The sequence below is a fragment of the Acinonyx jubatus genome, chromosome E4 (assembly GCF_027475565.1).
Source record: "Acinonyx jubatus isolate Ajub_Pintada_27869175 chromosome E4, VMU_Ajub_asm_v1.0, whole genome shotgun sequence".
Lineage (NCBI taxonomy): Eukaryota > Metazoa > Chordata > Mammalia > Carnivora > Felidae > Acinonyx > Acinonyx jubatus.
Genome location: NC_069395.1, coordinates 24,956,442 through 24,981,067, shown reverse-complemented (window position 1 = coordinate 24,981,067; position 24,626 = coordinate 24,956,442). Strand labels below are relative to the sequence as shown.

The window sequence follows — 24,626 nt, the reverse complement described above, 5'->3', positions numbered from 1 at the left end:
AATTAACATGGTGCAGTAATGTGAGGTGTCTCATGGGCAAAATTGAGATAACAGGCTCCATATTTCTGATCACTTTGGCAATGCTTTTGTTTTCTCTATATAGGGCACCTTGGCTAGCTGTTTCGTCTGGCCCCAAGGCAAGGTGGGAAGGCACTGGGCTGAGAGAAACCTGGGTGTGAATACATGACCTTGGGCAAGATACTTAACTTCTCTGAGACTCTACTTCTCTCTCATAATATGGTGATAATATCAATTTTGCAGAGTTATTAGAGATAATACTGGAGTTGCAAATGAGGCCATTATTTAAAGGCATACTGTATAGTATAATATACTGTATATTAAAACATTGTACAAATAATAATTCATAAGCAATTATCCTCTTATTGTTAACCCTTAATCACCTTACTAACATATTGCTTCTTTGAAGAGTTAGACCGAGAGCCCGGGCCTGTTATAAAACGCTGATTTTATAAAATGTTCTCACCAAAAAAAAAAAAAAAAAAAGTAAATATGTGAAGTGATGAATGTATTAATTAAGTCAATGGGGGGGGGAATCCTTTCACAACATATACATATATCAAATCATCATGTTCTGTAAATATTTTACAAGTTTATTTGTCAATTTTACCTCCATAAAGCTGAAACAAACAAACAAACAAACAAGGCTGATTACTGGGGTGAGTAATGCTCGGCATTTAGTATATGCTCTGTAAGATTGTCCCACGTCCTGTGGGGCAAGTGTCCCGGGTGGACAGCGGTTCCCAGCGGAGGCTTTGGAGTCAGACAGACCTAGGGGGAGCCGCACTGGGGCTCTGCTCTTCCCTATCTGCCATCTCAGAAACGTTGCTTTGTCACAAACGTGTGTGTCTGTGTGTGTCTACTAAGGCTGTGTCACGCTCTGCCCTCCAAACTCCGGTCACATGGAACTCTCTGTAGTTCTCCAAAGCTTCAGGCTCACTTCCCTGCTTAGCATATTGCTCCCTCTGCGAGATGGCTCTTTTCCTTCCCACTTTCTGCTAACTCCTATTCCCCCTGACTTCCTCCAAGACTTCCCTGACCCTTGAGACTGGGTTAAGTGTCTTCCCCATCTGCCTGCTCCCGTAGCCACCCTCCATTTACCCCTATGGTCACTGTATTGACATTGCTTTGTCATTGGCCGCCCCCCCCCCCCCCCCGCCCTTTAAACAATGACTAGTATTTTGGGGGTTTAGTGTGCTAGGCACAGGGCTTGGTGCTTTATATGTATTACCTCGCCGAAATCTCCTAGCAATTGTAGGAAATAGGTGTTAGTACAGATGAGAAAACTGAGGCTCAGAGAGGATAAATGATTTGCTAACGTCACACAAGTGCAAGCCGAAGATCGAGGATCTGAACCAAGGCCTGTCTGGCTCCAAACACTTCGAAGGCCATTGTAAATTTCTAAGGGCTTACAGGGCGGAGCATAGTGAAGGCACGTAGTAAGTCCTCAACAAATCCTAGCTGGTATTAATTTGACGCAACCAGACCGTCAGCTCTGCAGGGAAGGAATCTTAACCCGTAGACGCTTGTGCCCCTTAGCACGATACCCCACCCGAGGCCGACTCAGTGCGTGGAAGGCAAGGACACTGCATGGACTTCTGGAATAAGTCCCAGGGCACTGCTGATCGTTTCGCAATAAATGACTGATGTGTGCGTTTTAGCACACAGCTCTGTATGTAAGAGATGTTTCATTTCTTGTCATACTCTGGCCTCTTGCCACTTCTGGGGGAGGAGGGGGTGGGACTACCGAGGGGAGGCTAAACAGCTGGAGCTGCTTCAGGGTGAGACACACAGGAACCGCCAACCACCTAAATAAACGTCCTCTTTATTTTACCAAATATAATTTATCAGTTACGTTGACATTTGTCAATTCAGTTATAGTAACTATAAATAATCCTCTTAAGACACAGTTCTGTAACTCTTTAAGGATACAAGAGTAAACCAATGTTGCTCCTCTCAGCCAGGCCAAAATGACATGCAGTTTGTGCAATCAGGGGAAAAGAAACGAGTCTTCCGGGAAAGTCCGCTTCATTTTCTTTCCCTTTCATCCCACAGTCCTCCCTCTGCTCACACACTGAGGGCTTGGGGCACGCCTACCTTCCTGCTTTTTCAGCAAAGGAGGATGCTCCCGAGTCTCCAGGGCGGCCTGGCTGAACTCCAGGGACGAGGAAGGGGTGAGTGACTGGGGGCAGGGGTGACCGGGGAACACAGGGGCACAGCCTCGGGGGCAGAGGACTTGGTTTTGGTGCCTGTACAAGAAGAGTCTGTGTGCAAATGTGTCTGGTGGAGGTGGAGGGCAGGATAAAAGAGGGCCTGAGGGGAGAGCAGAAACAAGGCTGGTGTTAATGAACTCTGCCAGACCTGGCCCCAGCTAGATAACCACCCCCCCCACGGTTCCTTCCAGTTCTAAGACTCCAGAAAGTGGCCTGGGCGGAAATGGAGGGACAGAAAAGATAGTCTCTGGAGGTACAGGCTGAGTTCCTGGGATGAGACCTGGTGTTGGGAAGACACAGGGTCAGTGCCTAGCCTGCTGCTGGAGGCGGGTTTATGAGAGAGGAGGGTTTATGGGGGCGGGGGAGAGAGAGGCTAGAAGAAACCTGCATCCAAACGCTCGGCTATGCACACACGTGAGTGTGGACAGATTTCCGATCTGGTCAGAGTAATGGGCGGGGGCGGATGGGGAGGCTCCTGTGTTCCCCAGGTCTTGCACTAGGCAGAGCAGAGGAGCAGCAGCTGGTGACGTCCAGCCTACCAGGTCGGAATCCTCTTTTGGGTGGCTGGCAGGGGGAAGAAAAAGTGAGGAAGGCTGGTTTAGGGAAGTGACCTGCTGGCCGAGCAGTGGGGCTGGGGGCTCTAGCTGGGGTCAGTACTGCACGGAGGCGGGATCTAGAAGCAGTGCCTGGCCTGATGACACAGATGGAAACACTTCCAGCAAGGAAGCTTTCTCTGTCACCCTGGAAGGGGCACACAGCCTTTGTGTCCGGGGAAGCAGGGGAGCTTAGAGCCGTTTCCCTGACCGCCGGCACGGTTCCTAACACGTGGTCGGCCCTCCATCAGTGTAGCTCAGTGAATGCTTCAGACCAGGCCTGCAGATGAGCTCCTCTTGGGGAGGCTGTGTATTTGTTGAATGAGTGAATGAATGAATGAATGGATGGATGATGAATGAGGGCAGAAGCCAAGAGAGAAGACCCTCCACAGCAGGACGGCATGAGTGATTTCAGGAAGGGGCAGAGTCGAAGGTGACGATGTGAAATGCCCTCGGGAGAAACAGCGACAGTGAGCCACCCTCCACATACTCATTCCCTGTCCCTAATCTTGGAACCCAACCTGGAAAGCTCTGGAAAAGGTGGTGTTGAGAGACAATTAGACACAAAGATTAAACAGAGATAAACAATCGGTCCTCTGGGCCCAGGGAGGATGTAGATCTTGGTAAACCTGTTGGTGGACACGGGTCAACAGGAAGACCAGGCCCCTACTCATTTCTTCCCGGATGTGACAATCAATTGGAAAAAGATCAAAGGGAGGGGTTGGTGGTGTTTATCAGACAGCTGGGTAAGGGGCGTGTGTACAATCTGAATAGTCAGTCTGCCTCACTCTTTTTGGGACCTAGAGAGAACAGGGCTAGGATTACACGGGGCCAGGAGCAGCTATCTCCTTCCTAGTGCTTTGAAGTTGGTCCGTTTATAGAAGAAAATATGTGTGTGTTTTGGAGGAACGGGGGTGGGGGTGGGGGGAATGATATTTATCTCTCTGTTCAATCAAAAAGAAAAAAAAAGAAGGAAAAGAAACCCAAAAAACCAGAACCCACTTACAAAGGGTTTCTCATTAGGGCCATGACCGAGTTTGCTAAAGCTAAACCAGATGCCCCCAGATCCCAGACAGAAACCCTGCCCCAATCCACATAGCCTGGAGGCACCCACCAGGAAATTGCACTTGGTGATTGTCTCAAAAATCTACTTGTACTGCTCATCTCAGTCCATCTGTCCTGTCTGAATTCTTGCTATACAAACTTGGCTCAATGTATAAAAATTCCCATTGAAAATAATGAGAATTCAGTATCAAAGTGAAGTCCCTAGAAAGAGGTGGGAGTGTGGAGTGGGGCTGGGGGAAGGGGAACAAAAGAAAAAATTCAAACAGAAAGTGCAGGAGGGGTGGGGGAAAAGGTTGAGTGACCAGGCTAGTCCCCAACATCTGTGTCTCGGTCCCCAATGAGCCAGAGGACATGGAAGCTGAGTGCTAGGAGCCCAGTGCCGAGCAGGTCCCCCAGAGCTGTCAAGTACGGGATGGAGAAGTTGTCTGGGTCCAGGCCCCGGCCCCACATCCAGTGCACCATCCAGTCCGCGATGTACAGGAGAATCAGCACCTGGGGAGACAGAAGGGCCCGGCCTATAGCCATCCCCTCTCTCCAGGGGGAGCCAGAGGCCACGCGATGGAACGCACCCATTGCCTCACAAGGCTCGGCTATCCACAGTGGGACAGCTCATCTTTCCACCCCTGCATTGTTTCCAGTCCCAAACAAGAGACTTCGTAATCTAAATCCTACTTATTGCAGAAATTCAGCGCTCTTGCCTCTAATTCTGGGTCATCCTATTCTCGGGTCCCTCCAGCACCTGCCCTGTCAGCCTCTCTGGGAGCCTGGCAAGGGGCTGGGGACTCGAGCTGGCCTTCCACACAGGGGCTTCTCCGCGGAGCAGAGCAGAGCAGAATAAGGACAGCATTTGAGGCTGCTGCCAGCACACTTGTACCGTTGTCTAAATAACAGTCGATTATCCCAAGCTAGCTTCCTCCTGCCCCTTTCGGTTCTGCTGCCGTGGGCTCCTGGAAAGCAGGTCTAGCTTAACATTAGCCCTAGCAAAACAGAATTACGAGTCTGTCAGCTGGATGTAAACCAGAGCGCGTATCAATTCAAAACACATTTTGGATCATCTGCTGCTTTGATTTATCTGTGCCCTTACTTCCCTCCCACTTCTACAGATCAAGAATGATCTAGATTAGAACTTTGCTAGGGGGCCCCAGGACCAGTAGCGTCAACAACAGCTGGGAGCTGGTTACAGAGGCAGAATCTCAGGTCCCCCTCTTGATCTTCTAAAGCGGAACCTGCATTTTAACAAGATTCACATACACTTTTAAGTTGGCAAAGCGCTTGATGTAGAACACTAGAGGGGAGTGACGCAGGACCATGTCTTCTATATCCTCAGCACCATTTGGGCTCCCTAAATGCCCGCATCTGCGTGCGAATGAAGAGGTTTCTACCCGTAAATCTCCAGCACAGTCACTTGGGAGGTTTTGCTTTTAACCATATTTTGCAAAAACTGGTATGTAAATTCTGCCCTGAGGGGCTCAGTTGCAGGAACCGGAGGCCCTTGGGGGATCCTGAAGCCAGAACCGATACCTAATTTTAGGCAAACTTGGTTGTTCTCTCGAAGGCAGCCAGAGGTTACGGTTCCAGCACCCTGCACGTTCCCCCTTGCCTTGCACACAGCAGCCTTGTACGTGGCCTGCCCCTGGCCCTGGGTGAGGGCCGCCCCCCCCCTTCCCGCCCCCTAACTTTGCACCCTTCCCAGCAGCTGCAGAAGAGTCCCAAATAAAGAGTGTGGCCAGGAGGACTTCAGGACAAGCTTCAGGAAGGGCACGGCAGCAGCTGACCCCTCATTCCAGCCTCCTGAGCCAGCTCTAGGACACATGGCTGAGAGGAGGGGGCAAAGTACGCAGGAAGAACCTTTACAGCGGACTAAGTGCCCAGCTCTGGCCCTCCACAGGCCTAGAGAAGAGAGCAGAGGTGAGGGTGCCTCCAGCCGGCCCCAAATGGGGAACAGAGCCAAGGTGTATCCTTCCTGATGGAGGCCGAGGGCTAACCTCCAGCCACAGACCCTTGGCGTACCCACCCCCGCTTTCCCAGCAAGGGCACTTAACCCAACTTGCAGGGGAACGTGCTGCGTAGGTAACTGCCGCGGGGCAAGAACGGACGGTTGATTCCCAGCCCAGCCCTTGGTAAGATGTCCCAACACGCAGCCTTTTCAAGGTGTGGGGTGAGGGGCTGGAGGGATAAGAGGTTCCCAATGGCGGACTGGTTAAATGAAATCATGTCCATCTATCTATACGATAGAAGACCGCAGCCATCAAAGAATCAGGGTGCTCTTCTCTTTATGTGTTGACGTGGACTGACCTCTAGGATAAACTGTCAGGTGAAAAAACAGGGTGTGGACAGTGTGGAGAGTGTGCTACATGTGTGTACAAAAAAAGGGGGGGGGAGGAAAAGAAGAAAAATTATGTTTGTATAAATACAGAAAAGGTTGAAGGATCTACAAGAAACAGATGACACGGGTGGCCAGAAGGAAGGGACTGGGTGGCAGGGAGAGGGCAGAAAGGAAGAGCTCTCATTACGAACCTTTAAAATGTTTAAGCTTGGCACAGTGGCAGTATCGTAGCCAATGAGGTTTATCCGAGGCGCGATTAGTGCTAATTAAAATGTTTTGAACTATGGGGCTGTTATTACCGGTCGACAGTCAGGTCTATAGAAATTGAAACTATAATACTAGGGTGAGCGTGGCTCCAAAGCGATAGCGTAAGGTGGGGCCTGTGACGGAGGAACGGTTCTGTGGCGACGATACACAAATCTACGGCACGGAGACAGAACGGCATGGAATTAAACACACGCGTGCACACAAGTGTATATAAAACTGATGCAGTCCGTGGACCGTTCCGACCCTCACTGCCTGGTCTTGTTACTGTGCTGAGTTACGTGAGATGTTACTGCTGCGGGAAACTGGGTGAACAGTACACGGGATCTCTTGGTACGTGTTTTTTGCAACTTCCCGTGAATATATAATTATTTCAAAATAAGAGGTTGCAAAAAAATGGAATATTACTGGCAGGGAGAGAGTGTATTGTGTTCCAGGATGGCAAGGCTGGACAGGATCCTAGTGTGGTGGTGCTGACATTTTTTTTTTCAAGCCGTGAAACTCTCTGTTCGAATGACATCTCCTGAGGAAGCCCAGCACGCAAAACAGCCGAGTGGAGCTCCGTGGCCAGGCCGGTGGGGGTGGCGCCCAGGCCCACCTGCTCGGCACCCTACAACCACCACCTCGGGTCCATTCCTCTCAATTTACAAATGGATCACTGAGGCTCAGAGACGTAAAGCAACTGGGCCAAAGTCACACAGCATGTTCGTGACTCTGCTGAAACTGCAGCCTGTTCTCTGAGCCCCTGAGCCTAGTGTTTCCTGGCCACCCAGTCCCAGAAGAAGTGGTGGCAGAGGGTGTGGCAGGCCCTCCCACGCCCCTGCCGTCCGTACCTGGAGCAGGGCAGCTGTCATGTAGAAGATGATGAAGATGAGCGTAAGAGTGGTGTGCCCGCCCTGCATACAGCTGATGGTGTAGAGGAACACCAGGTGTCCTGGAACCACAAGGAGGAAGAGGACCCGGGCCGAGCGAGAATTCACATCTGGGACCAGGGGAGAGAGGGGGTGAGGAGGTGAGGAGGAGGAGCCCTGGCCCCGGAAGGCCTTTCAGTCAGGGGACACCACACTACACTCCGGGACAGCGGGGCTGTCTCTGCTCTCCACGCCGTGGTCCCCAGCCCCCGTGGCGTCCCAGGAAAGGACCGTCTTCCTGCCTGGGATCTGCTCTCCAGAGAGAAGGAGAAGCTGCGTATCTAGGCCCCAGCTGGTTCTCAAGGGAAGCTCACTGAGTGCCGCCCCCTCCAGAGCCGGAAGGGACTGGGAGGCTGGGACTCTGCCATTACCAGGACTGAAGAAGGTGGTGCAAGGACTGGGGCAGCGGCGGGGGGCTTGCTCCGAGTTCTCCCCTGGCATCCCGTTCATGTGCAGAAAAGTGGAGATGCGGCTGGCCTGCACGGCCACCAGATTGCCCCCGACACCTGCAGAGAGACAGAAGGGGAGTGGGGAGTGCAGGACACATTCACCGGTCCCACGGGGAAAAGGGACACGCTGAGGAGGAAGACCAAGATGCCCCCATTTCCAGGGAGTCTTCCAGGCTCCTTCCGTCCTCCCCGCTATGGAGACGTGGCAGTCCCATGTGCCCCTCGGGTGGCCGAGAGTGAGGGAAGGGGTGCAGGCCGATCTGTAGACTCAGGGAACCTGAGCCCCTGCTGTCCCACCCACACGGCCGAGGCGACAAGGCCTTGCCTTGCCTCAGCCCCTCTCCTCAGCTCTGAGCAGACCCAGGTACCCCCTGCCCCTGTGCTGGTTCCAGGAACTGATTTCAGGTCTCAGGTTTGAGCTCTGGACTCTGGAATCTGGTACCTCTCCTAGGAACCGTGCTGGTTTATTGTTGCCCCTCCCACCGCTGACCTACCCCCTGCTCTTCTCAGCCTTGCTTGGAGCTCCGAGAGGCTGACTTCTACAGACTACATCACCCAGGCTCCCCTGCTGGCTGCTTCTAATCAGGTTAGTTCAACAGGAGGCACCAGTACCCCAGTCAGAGACGAGGGGGTGGGGGGGAAGGAGAGAGGGGTCATGTATGTCTTTCCTTATCCCAATCTGCTTTTAGGTAGAGGCTTACCCCTGCTGGGGGCAGAGGTGTGTTCCCTCTGGGCTCCTATAACACTGTTTCTTCCCCTTGACCCTTGAGGACTAGGGCTTCCTGTGGTTGCTAATCTGTGTGTCCTTCCCCTGCTCCCTGCTCTGTGAGCAGCGCCTTCATTAAAGTCTTGAACTCTCTGAGCGGGATACTCTTGCCCGCCGGAATCCCGACGCAGAGCCCCCCACACCCTCCTCTCCTGCCCCCCTCCGTTCCCCCGGCGCTGATGCCAAGATCTCACCATTAATCACAGGCGTGAAGACGGCCATCCCTGCAAAGTTGGGGTCCGAGACAGTCTTGTCCAAGATGAGACCTCCCACACTACACAGACGAAGACAAAGTGACACAAAGATCACCGAAGGGTTGTGCTTCGGTTGCGGGGATGACAGGCACAGGCCCATCTGGCCTCGGGGAGGAAGAGGAGGTGCTCCCAGGCTCCCCGGTCTCCCAGGCCTTGTCCCCTTTGCCAGAACCAGGTGCTGCTTATGATATTCAGAGCTGGCAGAGCGGCCCCAGAGCTAACTGGTGGCACCGGGTCAGGCAGCCGCCTCCTGTACCCGCCCCGCAGGTTGGCTGCAGGAGCCAAGGGCGACCTGCCCGGGAGGGCTGCCTGGTTGAGCCTGCTCAGTGTTCGTTTCCCCTTGTGGAAACAGCACGGGGCTCTTCCTCGGGAATCGCCTCTCTCAAACTCAGTCACTGTGGTTCGGGTGACACTGCTCCAACGATGGCCAGGCCCCGGGCCCGGCCAATCACGGCATCGCTTTCCCGCAGCCAGAGTGATGGGCTCAGGCAGAGCCGTGTGACTGGCTGAGAGCCGGTGAAATTCTGTCGTGGGACTTTGTGGAACTGTGGAGAGGCTTCCTCCCATGGGAGTTAGTAAGAGTAAGGAAAGTATGAACCTGGAGTTGCAGGCCATCACAGGGAGAAGCGGAACCGAGAGGCGGACAGTAGCGGAGCCCTGATGCTATCACTGATGCGCCTGAGCCCAGCCGGGCCTTTTTAGTTCCCTGAGCCAGTGTGTTCTGCTTCTCAGTGCAACCCATTTCAGATGGCTTCTGTCACATGCAACAGAAGGCCATGGAGCCGATACACTCTTGAAGGCATCTCTAGGGTCGGCACCAGACCGCTCCCCTTTTCCCAGGGCTCCCCAGGGACTCTCTGGCACGGTGGGAGGAGGGTGAGGGTGCGTACGAGGGCCTGAGCCTACCTGCTGATGGCCATGGCAATGATGACGGGCTCCCAGCCTGAGTACAACACCTCCCTTGTGGCTGGGCTCCGTCGGGCGAGCACCACCCAGACAGGCAGCAGGGCCACGAAGAAGGCACACACCAGGGGGTAGATGTATTGCCAGTCATCTGAGAGAGGCAGAGATCAGAGGGAGGTGAGCACCGCAGCTCCCTGCTCGGGCCTCCCCCGGCTCGGCCTGCCAGTGTGCCGGCAGATCCACGGGAACGTCACCCTAGGTGCCTGTAAACACATGACCTCATCGATCCTCCCTGGAAGGCCAGGACAGAGGAGGGGCCAGCCTTTTCCATTCTGTCGATGAGGAACACCAAGCTGAGAGCTCCCCAGGCATGGGGCTCATTAGGGGCAGAGACCAGATTCCAGCTTCCTTTGCTTTGATCCCCAGAAATCACTAATTCCCCTCCCCTTCTTCACTCTGCAAGCAGATTCCAGACTTCAGTTCCTTTCCCTCACCCCTTCCACCTTTACGCCTCCCAAGGCAAGTAGGAATCCACCGGATCAGGCAAGAATAGATTTCTCAGACCCTTTCCCCTGTGCCCCTCCTGCCTGCATGCATTGGAGAGTACTTAGTCTCCGTGCTCGGGAGTTATTACAAAACTGTGTTCCAACCGGATAGTTAAGAACTTAGAGGAAATCCTTACACGCCGGTAAACCCACTGCCATCTCTCCCAATCCCCCCTACCCTGGTCACACCCTCAGTGGCCTCAGCCTCACCCCGCTCCAGGTAGAGTCCCCAGCTGATGCCTGAGAGCAGTGCCAAGGTGATGAGGTCACCCAGGCTGGCGGCAATGGGCGTGGCCACATTGTCTGGGTTGATTCCAATCTTTCGGGAGCCAATGATGACTCCAATCATGATCATACCTGGGGAGGAAGGGGATGGGCCGGGCGGGGCGAGAAGAGATAAAGGGGTATCAACAAACAAAAGGAGAGATTGGAGGTGCCAGGCTGACACCCTGCCCTTCTCTTCCTTCCTTACCCAGTACCAGGGAGGCGATGAAGGCCGTGGCCACGCTGCTGGCACACAGTAGGAAGGCGTGCGGGATGCTGAAGTGGCCATCAGGGATCCAGCCAAAGACAACGGCTGCGATGGATGCCAGGAAGCCCACCACCGTGGCCTGCACCTGAGGAGGGAGGGGTAACTCAGACAGTGGGGGGAGGGGGTGGGGGCACCAAGAGATTCCGAGCACTTAGCCAGACCTCTTCTTGGCTCTCGGCAGCCCCAGGAGGCCGGCTGGGCTGGACTGTGCAGCAGTCCTCCCAGGCTGGAATGATGTCTTTATTTATTTAGTTTCACACCAGACACTAGTACTGGGCAGTGCACCCTGCAGGCGCCCGGGACGTGTTACTGGCTGGATGACTGTCCCTCTGGGGATTGGGGTGAGGCTCAGCAGAGCCTGAGCCTTCAGTCCACAGACAAGGCCTGGGACTCCAGGGGTAAGACTCCCAGTCTGGAAGCTGTGTAGCCTCACGTGGTCGATGGCACTCCAGCACTCCTGAGTCTGATCTGTGGGGACTCACACCCAGTGGACCCCTGCGGCTCGAGAACTGACATGGGGCCCGCTGGGACCCTCCCCATCTTGGCCGTTTTCCTGGGAAACTTGGTTACCTCCTAGAGCTGCTTCAGGAGACGCCAGCTCGGCAGGATGCTGGAGTGTCGCTCCCAAGCAGGCTGGGGCTGACCTCAGTCGTTCAGATTCCTGACTAAGGGGGAAGCTTAGCCCACCCTCGCTGGTCTCTGCTTTCTTACCTGGATGAGGGCCATGTTCCCCGTGATCATCCGCCAGAGCTCCTTGGGTGTGTCCATGTGCCCAATGTTGGCCTGGGAGGGGGAGGGCGAGGGGCTGGAGCTCCAGGCTGGAAAAGGCCTGCAGCTCCGTCTGTTAGGAACCTGCCTGGATTAGGAGCCAGTGCATGTGGCCTAAGACTCTGGGACAGGGCGTAACCCCCAGGGAAAGTGAAGCAGCATCAAGGGGGCCAGGAGAGGGAAGGAGCTAAAGAGCCTGAGCTGCTGCAGCTGGGGGCGGGGGGCCGGAAGGGGGCTCCCAAGGCAGCCCGCTCTTCTCCTTCTCGCCTCCTCTCAGGACAGCCGCTGAGCAGAGGCAGAGTCCATCCCACCGGCTGCTCATCTGGGCGGCCCATTCCCGTGTGGGTCAGAATGACCCAACCCCTGGCTCTGAGGCCCGCTTGCCATCCTCGGGCAGGAAAGGTCAGCTGCCGGTACAGGACTGGGGCTGCAAGAGGGTCTGGGAAGAAGCGGGGTGGCGTGGGAGTAGGCCAGAAGTAAGGCAAGATGGGGTGGGCTTGACCGGCTGCCACTGTCTCTGCTGCCCTCTCTGCACTTGGAGCAGTGCGGGACATCCCTGCCAGCTGGCTGCCCAGCCTCCTGAGTTTTATTGCTTCCCACCTCCCACCCTGTGGCCCTGAATCTGGTTCCTTCTCTGAACCATCACGGCTGATCTCCGGGGCTGTGGGGAGGGGGAGTGATAAGCAGCCCCCTCCCTGTCTATTCACTTGATGAAGAGTAAGCGGCAATGGGGGAAAGGGGATGGGACGCGAGGGGGGCTGGGAAGGCCTGGCTCTGCTCCTGCCCAGCTGTGGAGTAGGGCTGGAGATCAGAGGAGGCCCCCATCTGTGCAGGTCGAGGGACCAGCATGACGCTTGCCTGTCAAAGCTGCACAAACAGTCACGAGGCGGGTTGCAAAGCAGGGGGTGGGGCAAGAGTCCAGGGACAGCTGGGACATCCAGAAACCAAGCCTGGGAACCACTCTGGGCGGGGAGCCCCTGCCCAGAAGCAGGACGCCCAGGCTGGGATCTCCCTACCCCTTCCCGCCCCAGCCCCGCACTCCAGGCCTGGGCACTCGAGAAAGGCCTGTAGTCATCTCTCAGTCTGGCTCTGTGCTGCCCGGAGTCCTCTGTGTGTCCCATGCCTCCCAGCCAGGACACTCACTGCAGTGGACAGCCTCGATGCCAGGGTCATTTCCAGGTTCCCCTTAAGCCCCAGCAGCGCAGGCACCAGGATGAAGACCTCTGTCACCTTCTGGAAGACTTCCCAGTGCTACAAGGTGAAAACAGAACCCAGGAATCTCAGTGCCCCAAACGGTTGGCATCAGGTCGAGCAGATAGTCTGGGATCAGGGGCTCGAGGAGGAAATGGAATCAGCAGGGCATGAGCACACCAAGCGCCTTTTCTCCAAGAACCCTGGAACCAAACCAAGAGCATGGTGCTGCAAACAACACGGCCCCCGCTTCCTGGCACCCAGAAATGGGGAGACGTGGAGGGTCACTTCCAGTCAGGAACTCCGGCCTGGTTCCACTTCCTCTGCCTGCTCTCTGGAGCCGGGGGGAGAGGAGGTGAGGACCCACACAGCTGTCACCCCAGGCTGGTTTACACCCCAGAACTCCTTCCCAGGCCCCCCTCAAATAGCAGTCCCCAACCTCTTCGCCTTCAGCCCAGTTTCTCTGTGGCTGCAGCCTTGGGTGGTGTTGTCTCAGCTGTCGAGAGCCAGGCTCCACAGGGCTGGGGCTGAGATTAGAGTTTGTTTGGTTTCTGTGTCCAAGGGCTTTGGGCCTCAGCCACAGCAAGTCTCCTTAAGAGGCTCTGAATCAAGACCGGGGCCCCCAAATCTCTGTGTGCTGGTTTGCAGGAGGCTTTTTATGCCTCCTCTGCATTCCCGCACCTCACATCCCTTCCCCAGTCTCTCAGCTAGGCAAGGCAGGTGTGGCCCTGTAGGAAGAGCACTGGACTAGGAGTCAGGAGACAGAGGTTCTAGTCTGGGGACTATCAGGCCTGGCTCTCCACCCAGTTTCTTCAGCCAACATCTGTTAAGTGCCGACGGTATGCCAGGCTAAGTGCTCTACATATGTTTTCTCATCTCTTCCTATCAACAGTCCATTTCGGTGGGGGCTATTTTTGTCCCCAATTTGTGAATGAGGAAAGAGAGGTTCATGGGGCGCAATGCTTGTTCGTGCCAAGAGGCGAAAGAGAAAGAGCCAGGATTGGCTATTTGAAAGCTACTTTAATTGCAAGTGAGACTGAAGATGTGCAAAAAGGCTGGGATTCGTCTCCCTCCCTGGTGCTGGCTGCCGCGTGGGCTCCAGTATTTGTTCCCTTATTTGTTTAGGAATGGGTCACCACCTTTGGAGAGGGAGGAGGGGGTGGGCGGCCAGGCAAGCGTATGCAGGCTGATGAGGGAGTTGTGGGCAGGAAGCAGAGTGCTGTGTGTGCGAGGGCACTGGACTGAGAGCCTTGGGTCTCCTACAGAGACCACAGGGGTGGGCCTTATGCTCTCCCCCCTAGCGGCCTCCCACACGGACCAGGACAACCTGTACAGGGGCCTCAGACACATTACAAGGGCCTCAAGCTCCTGACTGTAAACTGTACAATTCAGGGGCCAACTCAGATGGTCTCTAAAGGCAATTCCAGCATTGACACTCCACAGTTAAGAACGAGGACAGCTATAAATCAAACCCCCAGGGAGATGTATCACCTACACCCATTAGATTGGCTACTATGCAAAATCGCCAGAAAAAAACAAGTGTTGGCTGGCAAGGAAGTGGAGAGACTGGAGCCCTCGTGCGCTGTTGGTTGGGGTGTAAAATACCGTAACCACTGTGGAAAATAGTATGCAGGGTCCCCCCCCAAATTAAAAATAGAACCACCCTAGGGGCACCCGAGTGGCTCGGTCGGTTACGCGTCCGACTTCGGCTCAGGTCGTGATCTCACGGTTCATGGGTTCGAGCCCCATGTCCGGCTCCGTGCTGACAGCTCAGACCCTGCAGCCTGCCTCGGATTCTGTGTCTCTCTCTCTGTCCTTCTCCCACTTGTGCTCTCTCTCTCTCAAAAAAAACCCCAAAAAACAAACAAAAAAACTTAAAAAAATGTAGAGAATAAAACTACCCTATAATCCCGCAATCTCCCTGCTGGGTGTATATCCGAAAGAAGTGAAAGCAGAGTCTTGAAGAGATATTTGCTCACCCATGTTCACAGCACCATTATTCACAATGGCCAAGAGGTACAAGCAGCCCTGGTGCCCACTGATGGACAGACACATGAGGTGGTATATACAGACAGGGGACCAGTGTTCACCCTTAAAAAGAGGACATTCTGGGGCTCCTGGGTGGCTGAGTCGGTTACACATCCAGCTGTTGATTTTAGCGCATGGCATGATCTCATGGTTCGTGAGTTCGAGCCCCCCATTGGGCTCTGCACTGACAGCACGGAGCCTGCTTGGGATTCTCTCTCTGCCCCTCTCTCTGCCCCTCCTCCGCTTGTTCTCTCTCTCTCTCTCTCTCTCTCTCTCTCTCTCTCAGAATAAATGAGCAGACTTTAAAAACTAACTAAATGAATACACTAAAAAAAAAAAAAAAAAAGGAAGAGCATTCTGACACATGCTATATAACATGGATGAACCGTAAGGACATCATACAAAAGTGAAATAAGCCCGAGTCACAAAAAGACAAATACTCTACAATTCCACTTCTATAAGGCACCCAAAGTAGTCAAATTCATAGAAATAAAAAGTAGAATGCTTGGTTGTCAGGGGCTGGAAGGGGATTTAGTGTTTAATGGTTATAGACGTTCAGTTTCTCGAGATGAAAAAGTTCTAGAGATCTGTTTCACAACCATGTGAATATACTTAACACTCCTAAATTATCCATTTAAAAATGGTTGAGATGATGAACTTTGTTGTGTGTTTTTTACCACAATAATAAATAATAACAATAATAATCATAAAAGATGAGCAAGGATTATCGGAGGGGGCTGGGCCAGGGCCAGAGACTTGAGCAGGCTGGATACCTACCGGGAGGGCCTAGAAGGTAAGGATTTCTCTCTTCTTGTCAGAGTTCTTTTCGCGGGTGTGTGCGCATGTCGCTGGGGTGTATGCTCACCCGAGCTCCTGGTCTGGCCCCTCACAGGTGGAGGGCCTAGGACTCTCTTTAGGGGAGCCCCTCCCCAAGACTAAGGATGGGAGAGCAGCCCCCGCCCCCTGCCTGCCCCCTCTCCCCCAGCGCCACTGGCTGAGCTTTGAGGTGCCCCCAGGAGGAGAGAGCCAGCCCCTTGCAGACACTGGAGGACCGTGAACCCCGTCTCACTCCCGGGGTCCCCAGCGAGAAGGCAGCCCCAGCGAGCCCCGGCCACCCCGGAGGAACTTGGGGACCGTTACTCTGGGACACAGCTAGGGCACACCACTGGGGTTCCAGCTCCCTGAGGACCCGGCCTGCTCTGCTTCACCTCATCCTCTCTCCCTAAACTGGACAAACAGCTCCAGGGAGGGGAAGACTTCCCCTCCCCCCACGAGGGTGGCTGACTGGGGACTTCGGAAGCTTCTCTCAGAGCATAGCCTCGTATCCCCTCCTCACTGCAAACCATCCGCCCCTCCCAGCTACCACGCCGCCTGCTCGCCTGCTCCGTGCAGAGCCTGGCTCTCCTGGTGGGCGTGGGTAACGTGCACGTGCGGGCCGAGTGAAAGACCTGGAAAGAAATATTTAAGTGTCTGCGTATAATGTCGGCTACGCTGTTTGTGAGGCGTATTGTTTGTCTTTGCGATTATTTAAGAAAAAAATGTAGGAAGCCGAGCTAAGCCCCTCTGGCTGCCATGATAAGCACTCCCAAAGCCCTCCACCTCCCAGCACACACGTTAGAAGGACCTAGAAGGTACGGGGGGGTTACAGTAGTGGCAAGATGAGAGACGGAGAGGCAAGGGGAACACGCAGTCACTATAACAGCCCCTGTGCAAAAGTTTTCCCAGCCCACACACAATTCGGCCTGGAATCTCGCACTGCCTGACCCTCGGCCCAGCAAAGCCCTGAACTGGCACTTGGGTCAGAGTAGCCAATTCCCACACACATACTTGCTTCACCCACCGAGCCTGCTCAAAGAGGCAGCTCAGGCGGGGGCAGGAGGGAGCCTCTGAGACACACACACATGCACACACACTCTGTGTCTCTGGGAAGAGAGGCGGGTGATGTGGAACCAGCCTGGTTGGCAGGGCGGCCCTCAGGTTGAGTGGCTAGAATGTGGCAGGGGCAGACAGTGAGTGTCTCTCTTCCTTCCGTTGGCCTAATTCAGGCCCATCCTGTTCATCCTGGTGAGGAGTGCCTGCCCCTGAAGTCAATCAAACCTGTCAGCCAAGCCTTCACCCACGCCTTCCTGCTCTGCTGGGGACAGAAAAGGGCATGGTCCAGGAAGCACGGCCCCACTCGGTAGGGGAGGGCATCTACAGATCTCACTGCTTTTCAGAATGTAGCTCCTCTTCCCTTTCTCTGTCCTTGGCTGGGGCTGGGGGCTCACTGGTTCCTGATATCCGGGGGTGAGAAATGAGACTGCTCCCCCCACACTCCAAAATAATCCTGATCCAAAGCAATCACCCTAAATTTCATACCTCAGTGGTCCTGCCAGGACCTCTTCCCCCTCCTTCCAACTTGCCTCTCCCGTCCCTTACCTCCTCTGGCTTCATATACTGACTTCCGTCCGCTTTCGAGCATTCTGCCCTGTGCTCTCTCCCCCTCCAGGAGGGTAGCGGCAGGGCGGAGAGTCACAGCCAGGAACAGGTGGAATCAAGACATTAAGAAGACCAAAATCCTGGGGTGCCTGGGTGGCTCAGTCAGTTAGGCGTCCGACTTTGGCTCACGTCATGATCTCGCGATTCATGAGTTCAAGCCCCGTGTGGGGCTCTGTGCTGATAGCTCAGAGCCTGGAACCTGTTTCAGACTCTGAGTCTCCCTCTCTCTCTTAAAGATAAATAAACATTAAAAAAAAAAAAAGAAGACTAAAATCCCTAGAGATAAGCTCTGACCAGGCTGTGGGAGGACCCCAGAAGCTGGGCTGGAGTTGAGGACTAAGTCAGAGTCACCTGCCTGAGGCTTTCCCCCTCTGCAGGCATCCCAGGTGCCCAAGCAGGCGAGCCCCAGGCCAGCCTGGGTATCCGGGGCTGTACAAAGGGCGAGAAAGAGAGTGGTCAACGGAGATGGGATCCGAGCATCCTGCCTGCGAGCGCCAGCGGCCCTGGGAGCAGGCCAGGCTGGCAGGAACACTTCTTTCCCTCCACTTCCCCAAGCCCACATTCGCCATCCGCCTTCATCTCCGTGGACTCTTCCACATGAGCAGCTGGAGGAGGAGGTGTTTGGGGGAGGAGGTTGTCGCCTTTCCTTGGGATTCTCAGTACGTGAGTAGGGAGCTAAAATAAGGACCTAGGGGTCTCACCTGTCTTAACACAGCTGGGAATTCCAGGAAAGGTTGGTACACACCACCTCCTGCCACCCCCATCCCTCAAAAGGCTGACGGAAAAGGGGAGTGAGATGCCCTGCAAAGGCCTAGGAGCAGACTGGGGGGTGGGGCACAGAGCACCTTCGGCAGATCCCTATCCAACCACATTCAACCAACCGCCTCCACTCCCACAATGGGCCCAACCCTGCTTTCCTTCCTAAATGTCACAGGAACTTTCAGCCTCGGTCTGGACGCTGGAGCAGATGGCAGTCCATTTTTCTTTTTTTTGACTTTTGGACAGTATACCAGTCCCTTATCTCACTGCAGAGGCTGGCTGTGCACATTGGAGGGGAGGGCAGATAAGAGGCAACAGAAAGGAGCCTCCTAGGAAGAGACTAAGTCTTCTGCAGTCGTGTGGAAAGATGGGAGGCCCTGGACCAAGGAGCCATCAGCACCGGACTTTGGTTCATTTGCTCTGAGATGCTGGGGACACTCTATAGCCAACCCCTCCAGATGGCCCCAGTCTTTTAGGCACTCCCAAATTCTGTCCCACTGAAGGCCATCTTAGCTTGTGAAGAGGGAATACAAGTGTGAATCCCTAGAAATCGTCCTGCTTTTCCTGAATCTGAGATTGTCAGTCACCCCTCTCCCCCTGCCCCCTGCCCTTTGCTCTCCTGGATGTGGAATAAGAAACTCCCTGTGGTCCCATGTCCTGGTCTTTCTGCACCCTCCTCCTGCCCTGATATCACTGTAGCCATCTGCAAGGCCTGCTCCAACCCAGCTGTGACAGGAAGGCTGGGGGAGGGGGACAAGGACAAACCAGCCATTGTCATCTATACCAAATGGATCCTAGCTCTGGGGTGAGAGCCTAAGTGCCACACTGAGGGCAATTGCTGGCCCTCTGTGGGTACGCTGGGCAGGCTCCAAAAGTCCCTACCGCTGTCTCAGGCTCATGGGTGTGGGGTGGGGGTGGGGCAAGATGTGAGAAGCCTTTTCCATCTCTAGAGTTCTGAGTGTGTGGGAATGGGGTGGGGGTGGGGGACCGCTAAGAACCTTTGTTCTTGTTCACTTTATAACTCCAGTTGTTCAGGATTCTGATCCACTCTGTCCTTTGAGGGAAGACGTGGAGAGCAGATTCCTCCCTGAGTCTTTAACCAACTGGCAAATCAAGGGCATGGTGAAGGCTGCAGGGCTTAACGGCCCAGGAGGCTCTGAGTCAGGATGACCAGGGACAAGTTCCCTAATTCCTCTCAGCCATAGGTTCCCTATCTACAAAATGGAGATGATCATGGTGCCTACCTCACGGGCCTACAGAAGGCCATTACCATTACTGTCATTATGCATAAAATAAAACAACTGGACCCTGGTTGTATACCCCTTTGTAAGCACCAAACCAGAACCCAAAAACTCTTAAGAATGAGAACCAAGGCCACAGGAAAGGGACGGAAGAGGTGCGGACATTGCTACCCCAGGCTCATTTCTCCTCCGGCTCCTGCCCCCACTCCCTGCCCCAGGAGGAGAAGCAGCCACTGGGGGAGGAATCCGAAGCCTGCCTTCCCAGCTCCAGACTGGCTTCCCAACCTCCATGAGGAACAACCCTGAGGATGACAAATCAGGGCAGAGGGAAGGTCCTGTCCAGATGACAGGACAGGCCGAGGCACTCTGGCATGACATTAACACCATCCTCATCAGCAACAGGAAGTGCAGGGTTCTTCTCGTAAGGGCTCAAGTCAAAGTGGTCCAGGGGGACGCTGTCGACAGAGCCACTTAGAAACCACCACCCTCAGTTCCCTGGGACACTGGCAAAGTGACACCCGTCCACCAGCAGGACTCTCTGCATCACCACATGCATTGTGTGTAGGGCTGGCCTGGCCCAGGGAGGGGATGTTGAGCTCCATGTCCTCATGGATATGGGGGATTTTACGGTTAGGGACAAACTGGTGGTGGTGGTGGTGGGGTGGGGGGAACGTGTGGATCCCAAGGACAAAGGCCAGATTTTTCCCTGGTCTTTGTATTTCTCTAAGTACCTAGGACAGAGCTCAGCACTCAGCAGGAATTTGATACCTGCTAATGATTAACTTTGATAAACCCAGCACCTTGAGGCAGGGGAACTCTGTGTGCCTTACTACACTTCCAAAACTTTTACCTGGAAACAAGACTTGAATTCTCTCTTGGACCTGAAGGTTCTGGGTGAGTCCTAACCTGCTACACAGCATACCCCTGGCTCTCAGGTTCCAGGGCCTGCCAGTTGTTATTCTCACCTCTACCCAGTAGCCTCACAAGAAACCTTTTTTGCTCAGGGCAGATTCATGAACGGCAGGTAAGAAGCAAAGAGGAGAGATGGTTCTGCCCAGGCCTGGTTACCTTTTGTCCCCATTTACATCACAGAATTGGCACTTCTAGCTCTTACCCCCAGCCCCCTCACCTTCCCCCCCAAATCATGCATCAGATCGCATGTGCTTACCCCTGTTCTCCAAGGAGATCGTACCAAGGTTACAGGCAGATAAGCAACACAAAATGCCTTTAAGAACCTTCCCACTTAATTTGAGACCCTCTTGGCAGCTGAACAAATTCCTGCCCAGCAGGGGGAAGGAGGGGAGACTTGAAACTGAGCTTTCTACTGTGGGTATCCTTGAAACCCCAAGTGAAGGAAAAAGACAGCACAAAGAGGAGTCCCATCTAAGTGTCTCCTACTGAGCTGGGCTCAGGAGGAATGCCCAGGAGGCATGGTAGGCAACAACCTTGTTCCATCTCCCCTCGTCCAAGCCTGAGCTCTGGAACAAATTCTGCTTCTGTTAAGCAATGCTGCCCTGAACACCTCCTCAGGGCTACTGGGCTTCCTCGAGGCTTCTGTAGAAAGTAACTAGACCAAGAAGAAACTGAGGACGTGATCCAAAGGGAAACAGTATTCTAGGAAGCAGCAGCTGCTTCTGACAGGGAGGTGGAGAGAAAACTCCAAGAGTCAGTTTCCCAGGAGGAAAAGGTGGCCCTGGGTTCATGGTCAAGAGCTGCCCTACCCAGGTCCTACCTGCACGATGTCCAGCACCATGCCAGCAGCCACAGTCCCAAAGCCTGCCAGGAGGAAGGGAAACAGCACTTGCAGCCCGATGGAAAAGGAGGTCTCCTTGAGAGGGGAGGGTGGTGCGGGGCCACGGTCTGTGCTGACGTCGTCGCTTTCATTGCTCTGGCTCCCGTTCTCCAGAAGGGCATCCTCCTCCCGAACCCCCTTGGCGTTGGCCCGGGACTCAATCACCACCACCTCCACCCCAGCCCCATCAGGCCCCAGGAACTCTGAGGTCCCAGCCAAGGGCTCTCGCCCGGGGCCATCAGAAGAGCAAGGTGAGGGAGTAGGGCCAGTCCCGTTCAGCTGGTGGGCGTCCTTCGGCTCTGGCTTAGAGGACATGACGGGAAGGGAGGAGGGGAAGGGAGAACTTCTCTCTCTCTTTTTGTTTGCTTTCTCTCTCCCTTTCTAAGTTGGGAAAGAACTTAGTCTTGGGGTGAACCCAGGCTTGGGTGCCGCGGGACCTCTTCCCGCGGCTTTCTGCTCCCACCGGGCGCTGCAAAAACCGCTCCACCGACAGGCAGCCCCATCAAGCACTGAAGCGGCGAGCTGGAAGGAAACAAGAAACTCCTCACCAGGCTCCGCGGCCAGCCGCTAGGGGTGCAGGTGCCTGACTCCGGCCGGCCGGCGCTGTGCCGCTGTGCTCGGGGGCAACTTATCTGGCCTCTTATCTTCTTTGGTTCTGAGCGGCAGGTTCCTCAGGGCAGGGGGCATCCAGAGTAGAAGAGCCCAGCCAAGTCTGGGGCGGCCTCTTAGGTGGCCCTTCTTTCATGAAAAGTAGCTTGAGTTCAAATCCTTGAGAAGGCAGCCGCGGCTGCGGCTCCCTCAGCTTCCCACAGCTCCTAGGGCTCTGTGGTCCCAGGGCAGTGTCTGCCGCCCTTCCCCTCTCCTCCAGAGATTTCCTTCCTTCCTGGGAAGACCTTGTCCCGCGTTGAATCCCTGGTCCTTAAAGTCGCGAGAATCTGTGCGGAACACCTGATGTGGGAAGGAAGAAGACCAGAAAAAGAGGATGTTACGATATGGCAAAGGAGAGCTCCCACTGGGACAGTTTTCTCACAAAGGCAGGCACTGAGTTTTCACTAAAACTACCCATTCCCGCACTGTGGCATCTGGAGGGCCAGCAGGCACTGACCCTGCCATTGTCCCAACTGGCAGCCCACCGTCCCCCAGGGGTCACCGCAGTGGTCAACAGCAGCGAGATGTGGCCAGCCTGGGAGTGGGAAGATGTGGTTCAGGAGACCTTGGCATTGTCTTCTTGGCAACCAGGGGTGGACAGGGATGTCCTGGGGGAGATCCCTTCTTGAATGCTTATTAAGAACCTGGGATTATTTAAGTGTAGTCTCCCAGTGGGGTCAGTCACAAATTTAGTCACAAGCTCCCGGCCACACAGCAGAGGCACTGTACTGCAAAAGTGATTGTTTACAGTCACGAGACAGCTGTGCAAGGCAAATAAACAGGGAGAATCTGGTCACTAAATGAAAGTCTCCAGGCCCCCAAACAGCCATAGCCCCTGAGGGAGGAAAAAAAACCAAAAAACAAAAACCAAACCTAGGAGGACTCCCTGGGCAATGGGGCAAGGCTGCCAGACCAAGGCCAAGAGCCAGAGGCCTACCCACTCCTGCCCTTGAGAGTCAGCAGTGTTACAAAAAGCTCAGACGCTGACTGGGATCCAGGCTTCTGTCTCTACTTCTCTCCTCCTGTTCTTGGCCTTGTGGGTTTGTCAGATAGGACAAGAGAGTTATCTCAGTTTGAAGGGGGAGAGCGCAAAACTATTGGTAATTATGCACACATTTCAGTTCCCTAGGTTCGTCCTGTTCCCCAGGGTTACTAAGAGTTGGATATAGTGGAATTCTTAAAAAACAAAAAGACAAAAGCAGCAAAACTAAAAAGAAAAAAAAAAAAAAGTAAAACAAAGCAAAGCAAAATATAAGCAGCAGCATAAGCCAAAATGCACTTGTTCCCAAATGCATGTGTCTAGGTGTAACGGTCCCACTTTTCCTGTTTACGACCCCCCCAGGCCCTGATCCCACCCTGGCCCATTTCACCAAAATAGTTCTTACAGGCAAAAAATAAATTTAAAGAGAATTTCCCTAGGTAGGATGAACAAGTACTTAAGTATTCCAAACACAATTAGTCAACTCCAGTTTGGGAAAGGGTGATTCAAACTCCGGTAACTGACCCATGGGAATTGTTTTCTCTTTCTATGGACTCAAGTCACACATCCAGATTTCCTTTTCAGACCTCTTTAAACACAGTCCTGTGGTTCTTGACCCTCACTAGAAATCCAGAACGAGACCTCCGAGCAGGAGAGTCCACTGCTCCTATCCCAGCAGCGCCTGCTAGAACCTGACCCTCCCTCCTCCTCCTGTCTTCCTGGCAGGCCACCTAAACTGAAAGGGGGCTCTCAGGAAGAGAAGCCAGTCCCTCACCACACTCCTTCCAGTAAAGAGCCTTCAGACGGGCCTAAGGCCCTGGGATGAAAGAAGCAAAAGTAAACCAGGATGCCCTGAGGAGGGGACAAAAAAAGACCCGTTTTAGTATCTCCAAACCCAGGGCGGGGGAGAAGTAACTGGGTGGCCTACCCCGCCTCTCCCGCATTCAGACTCAGCAAATGCGCTGCTCGCCAGGGCTCCCGCCCTCCGCCACCCACCGCCCCAGACCCAACAGGACTGACCTGCCTCTCGCTTGGGAGGAAGGGGGTTGCCTGGCGAGTGGCAGCAGGGACCCGTGGTCTCGGGGGGTGCAGGGTTCCCCCTCTTCTCATCACTCCTCCTCGGCAGTCCTCCTCGGCCCCAGGCGTGCGCGCCCCCCACCCCCCCGCACCCCCGGCCAAGGCGAGCGTCCAGCCGCGACACCCGGCTCGCTACATTTCGCCTCTGCGTTACAGCGAGGCCGCCGCTCCGCTTCCCCCAGGGGTAGGTGGCCGGGGAGGGCAGGATATACCGCCTCGGGCCCGGGCGGGGGGGACCCGGACGGGGGACCGTGGGGCTGAACTCACTCGCCCCCAATCGCTTCTTGCCCGCGGACTTGGGCCCGACTGGTTGGCTGCTAGTGGCAAACGTGATCTGGGGCAGACTGGGTGGCACCCCCCCTCCATCAAAAAATAGGTTCAGGATGGACAACTGCGGCAGCCAATCGGAGGCAGGGGAGGGGGCGGGCTCAGCCTCGGCCCGGCCCCTTTCCTTCGCTTTGTGCCGGGGAGGCGGGGCGCCGGAGAAACGCAGTGCGAGGAGTGACGGCGGCTGCGGGCCGGCGGCGTGTGCCGGGAGCTCGCGGGTCCCCTCGCCCGGCGGCCGGCGACCCGAGGTTTCCGTTGCCCGGCGCTCGCCGCTCGGGGCCGAGCCGGCCCCGCCCTGCCGCGAGCCCCCTCCCCCCCCGCCGCCGCCGCCGCCGCCTCGCCCTTTAAAGGCTTGTGCGCCTGTGCGCGTTTCCTCGCGCATCTTGAGTGTTTCCTCCAGCCCGTGGCCTTCGTAGAGTCGGTGTGGAGCCAGCCAGCTCTGACCCCGCGGGCTCAAGCAACCATCCCCGCGCTCCTTCCCGTGCTCGGCACCGGGAGA

At 55.0% G+C, this 24,626-nt stretch overlaps 2 protein-coding genes and 1 non-coding gene across 4 annotated transcripts in view; 1 reads left to right on the top strand and 2 right to left on the bottom strand.

The window, feature by feature from the left end:
* Positions 1-1,827: 1,827 nt before the first annotated feature.
* On the bottom strand, positions 1,828-21,901 carry SLC41A1 (solute carrier family 41 member 1). Its single transcript, XM_027074887.2, has 10 exons — positions 21,037-21,901; positions 12,751-12,858; positions 11,551-11,622; positions 10,780-10,924; positions 10,518-10,664; positions 9,766-9,913; positions 8,800-8,879; positions 7,762-7,896; positions 7,313-7,461; positions 1,828-4,381 (listed from the first exon to the last, which is right to left on the bottom strand). Exons 1-10 carry the CDS (start codon positions 21,409-21,411, stop codon positions 4,196-4,198), a joined length of 1,545 nt encoding a protein of 514 aa, XP_026930688.1. The 5' UTR covers positions 21,412-21,901; the 3' UTR covers positions 1,828-4,195.
* On the top strand, positions 6,421-6,557 carry LOC113604001 (U4 spliceosomal RNA). The gene has a single exon (XR_003425818.1). It is a non-coding gene; the product is annotated as a U4 spliceosomal RNA (small nuclear RNA).
* A 5-nt stretch (positions 21,902-21,906) lies between the features above and the next one.
* Positions 21,907-24,626, bottom strand: part of PM20D1 (peptidase M20 domain containing 1) — a 44,985-nt gene continuing 42,265 nt past the window's right edge. For both annotated transcript variants that reach the window (XM_053209622.1, XM_053209621.1), the window contains exon 13: positions 21,907-22,044. In XM_053209622.1, the coding sequence (XP_053065597.1) occupies positions 21,912-22,044 (133 nt within the window). In that variant the 3' untranslated portion in view covers positions 21,907-21,911. The remainder of the gene's footprint in view (positions 22,045-24,626) is intronic.

Bases quoted from the DNA above. Each gene is read 5' to 3' on its own strand.
- SLC41A1 (XM_027074887.2), bottom strand. From the start codon at position 21,411: ATGTCCTCTAAGCCAGAGCCGAAGGACGCCCACCAGCTGAACGGGACT. The intron at 10,665-10,779 runs GTAAGGAAGGAA...CTTCCTCCCCAG, and splicing joins CATCGCCTCCCTGGTACTGG to GTATGATCATGATTGGAGTC. The intron at 4,382-7,312 runs GTACGGACGGCA...CTGTCTCCCCAG, and splicing joins TGACAGCTGCCCTGCTCCAG to GTGCTGATTCTCCTGTACAT.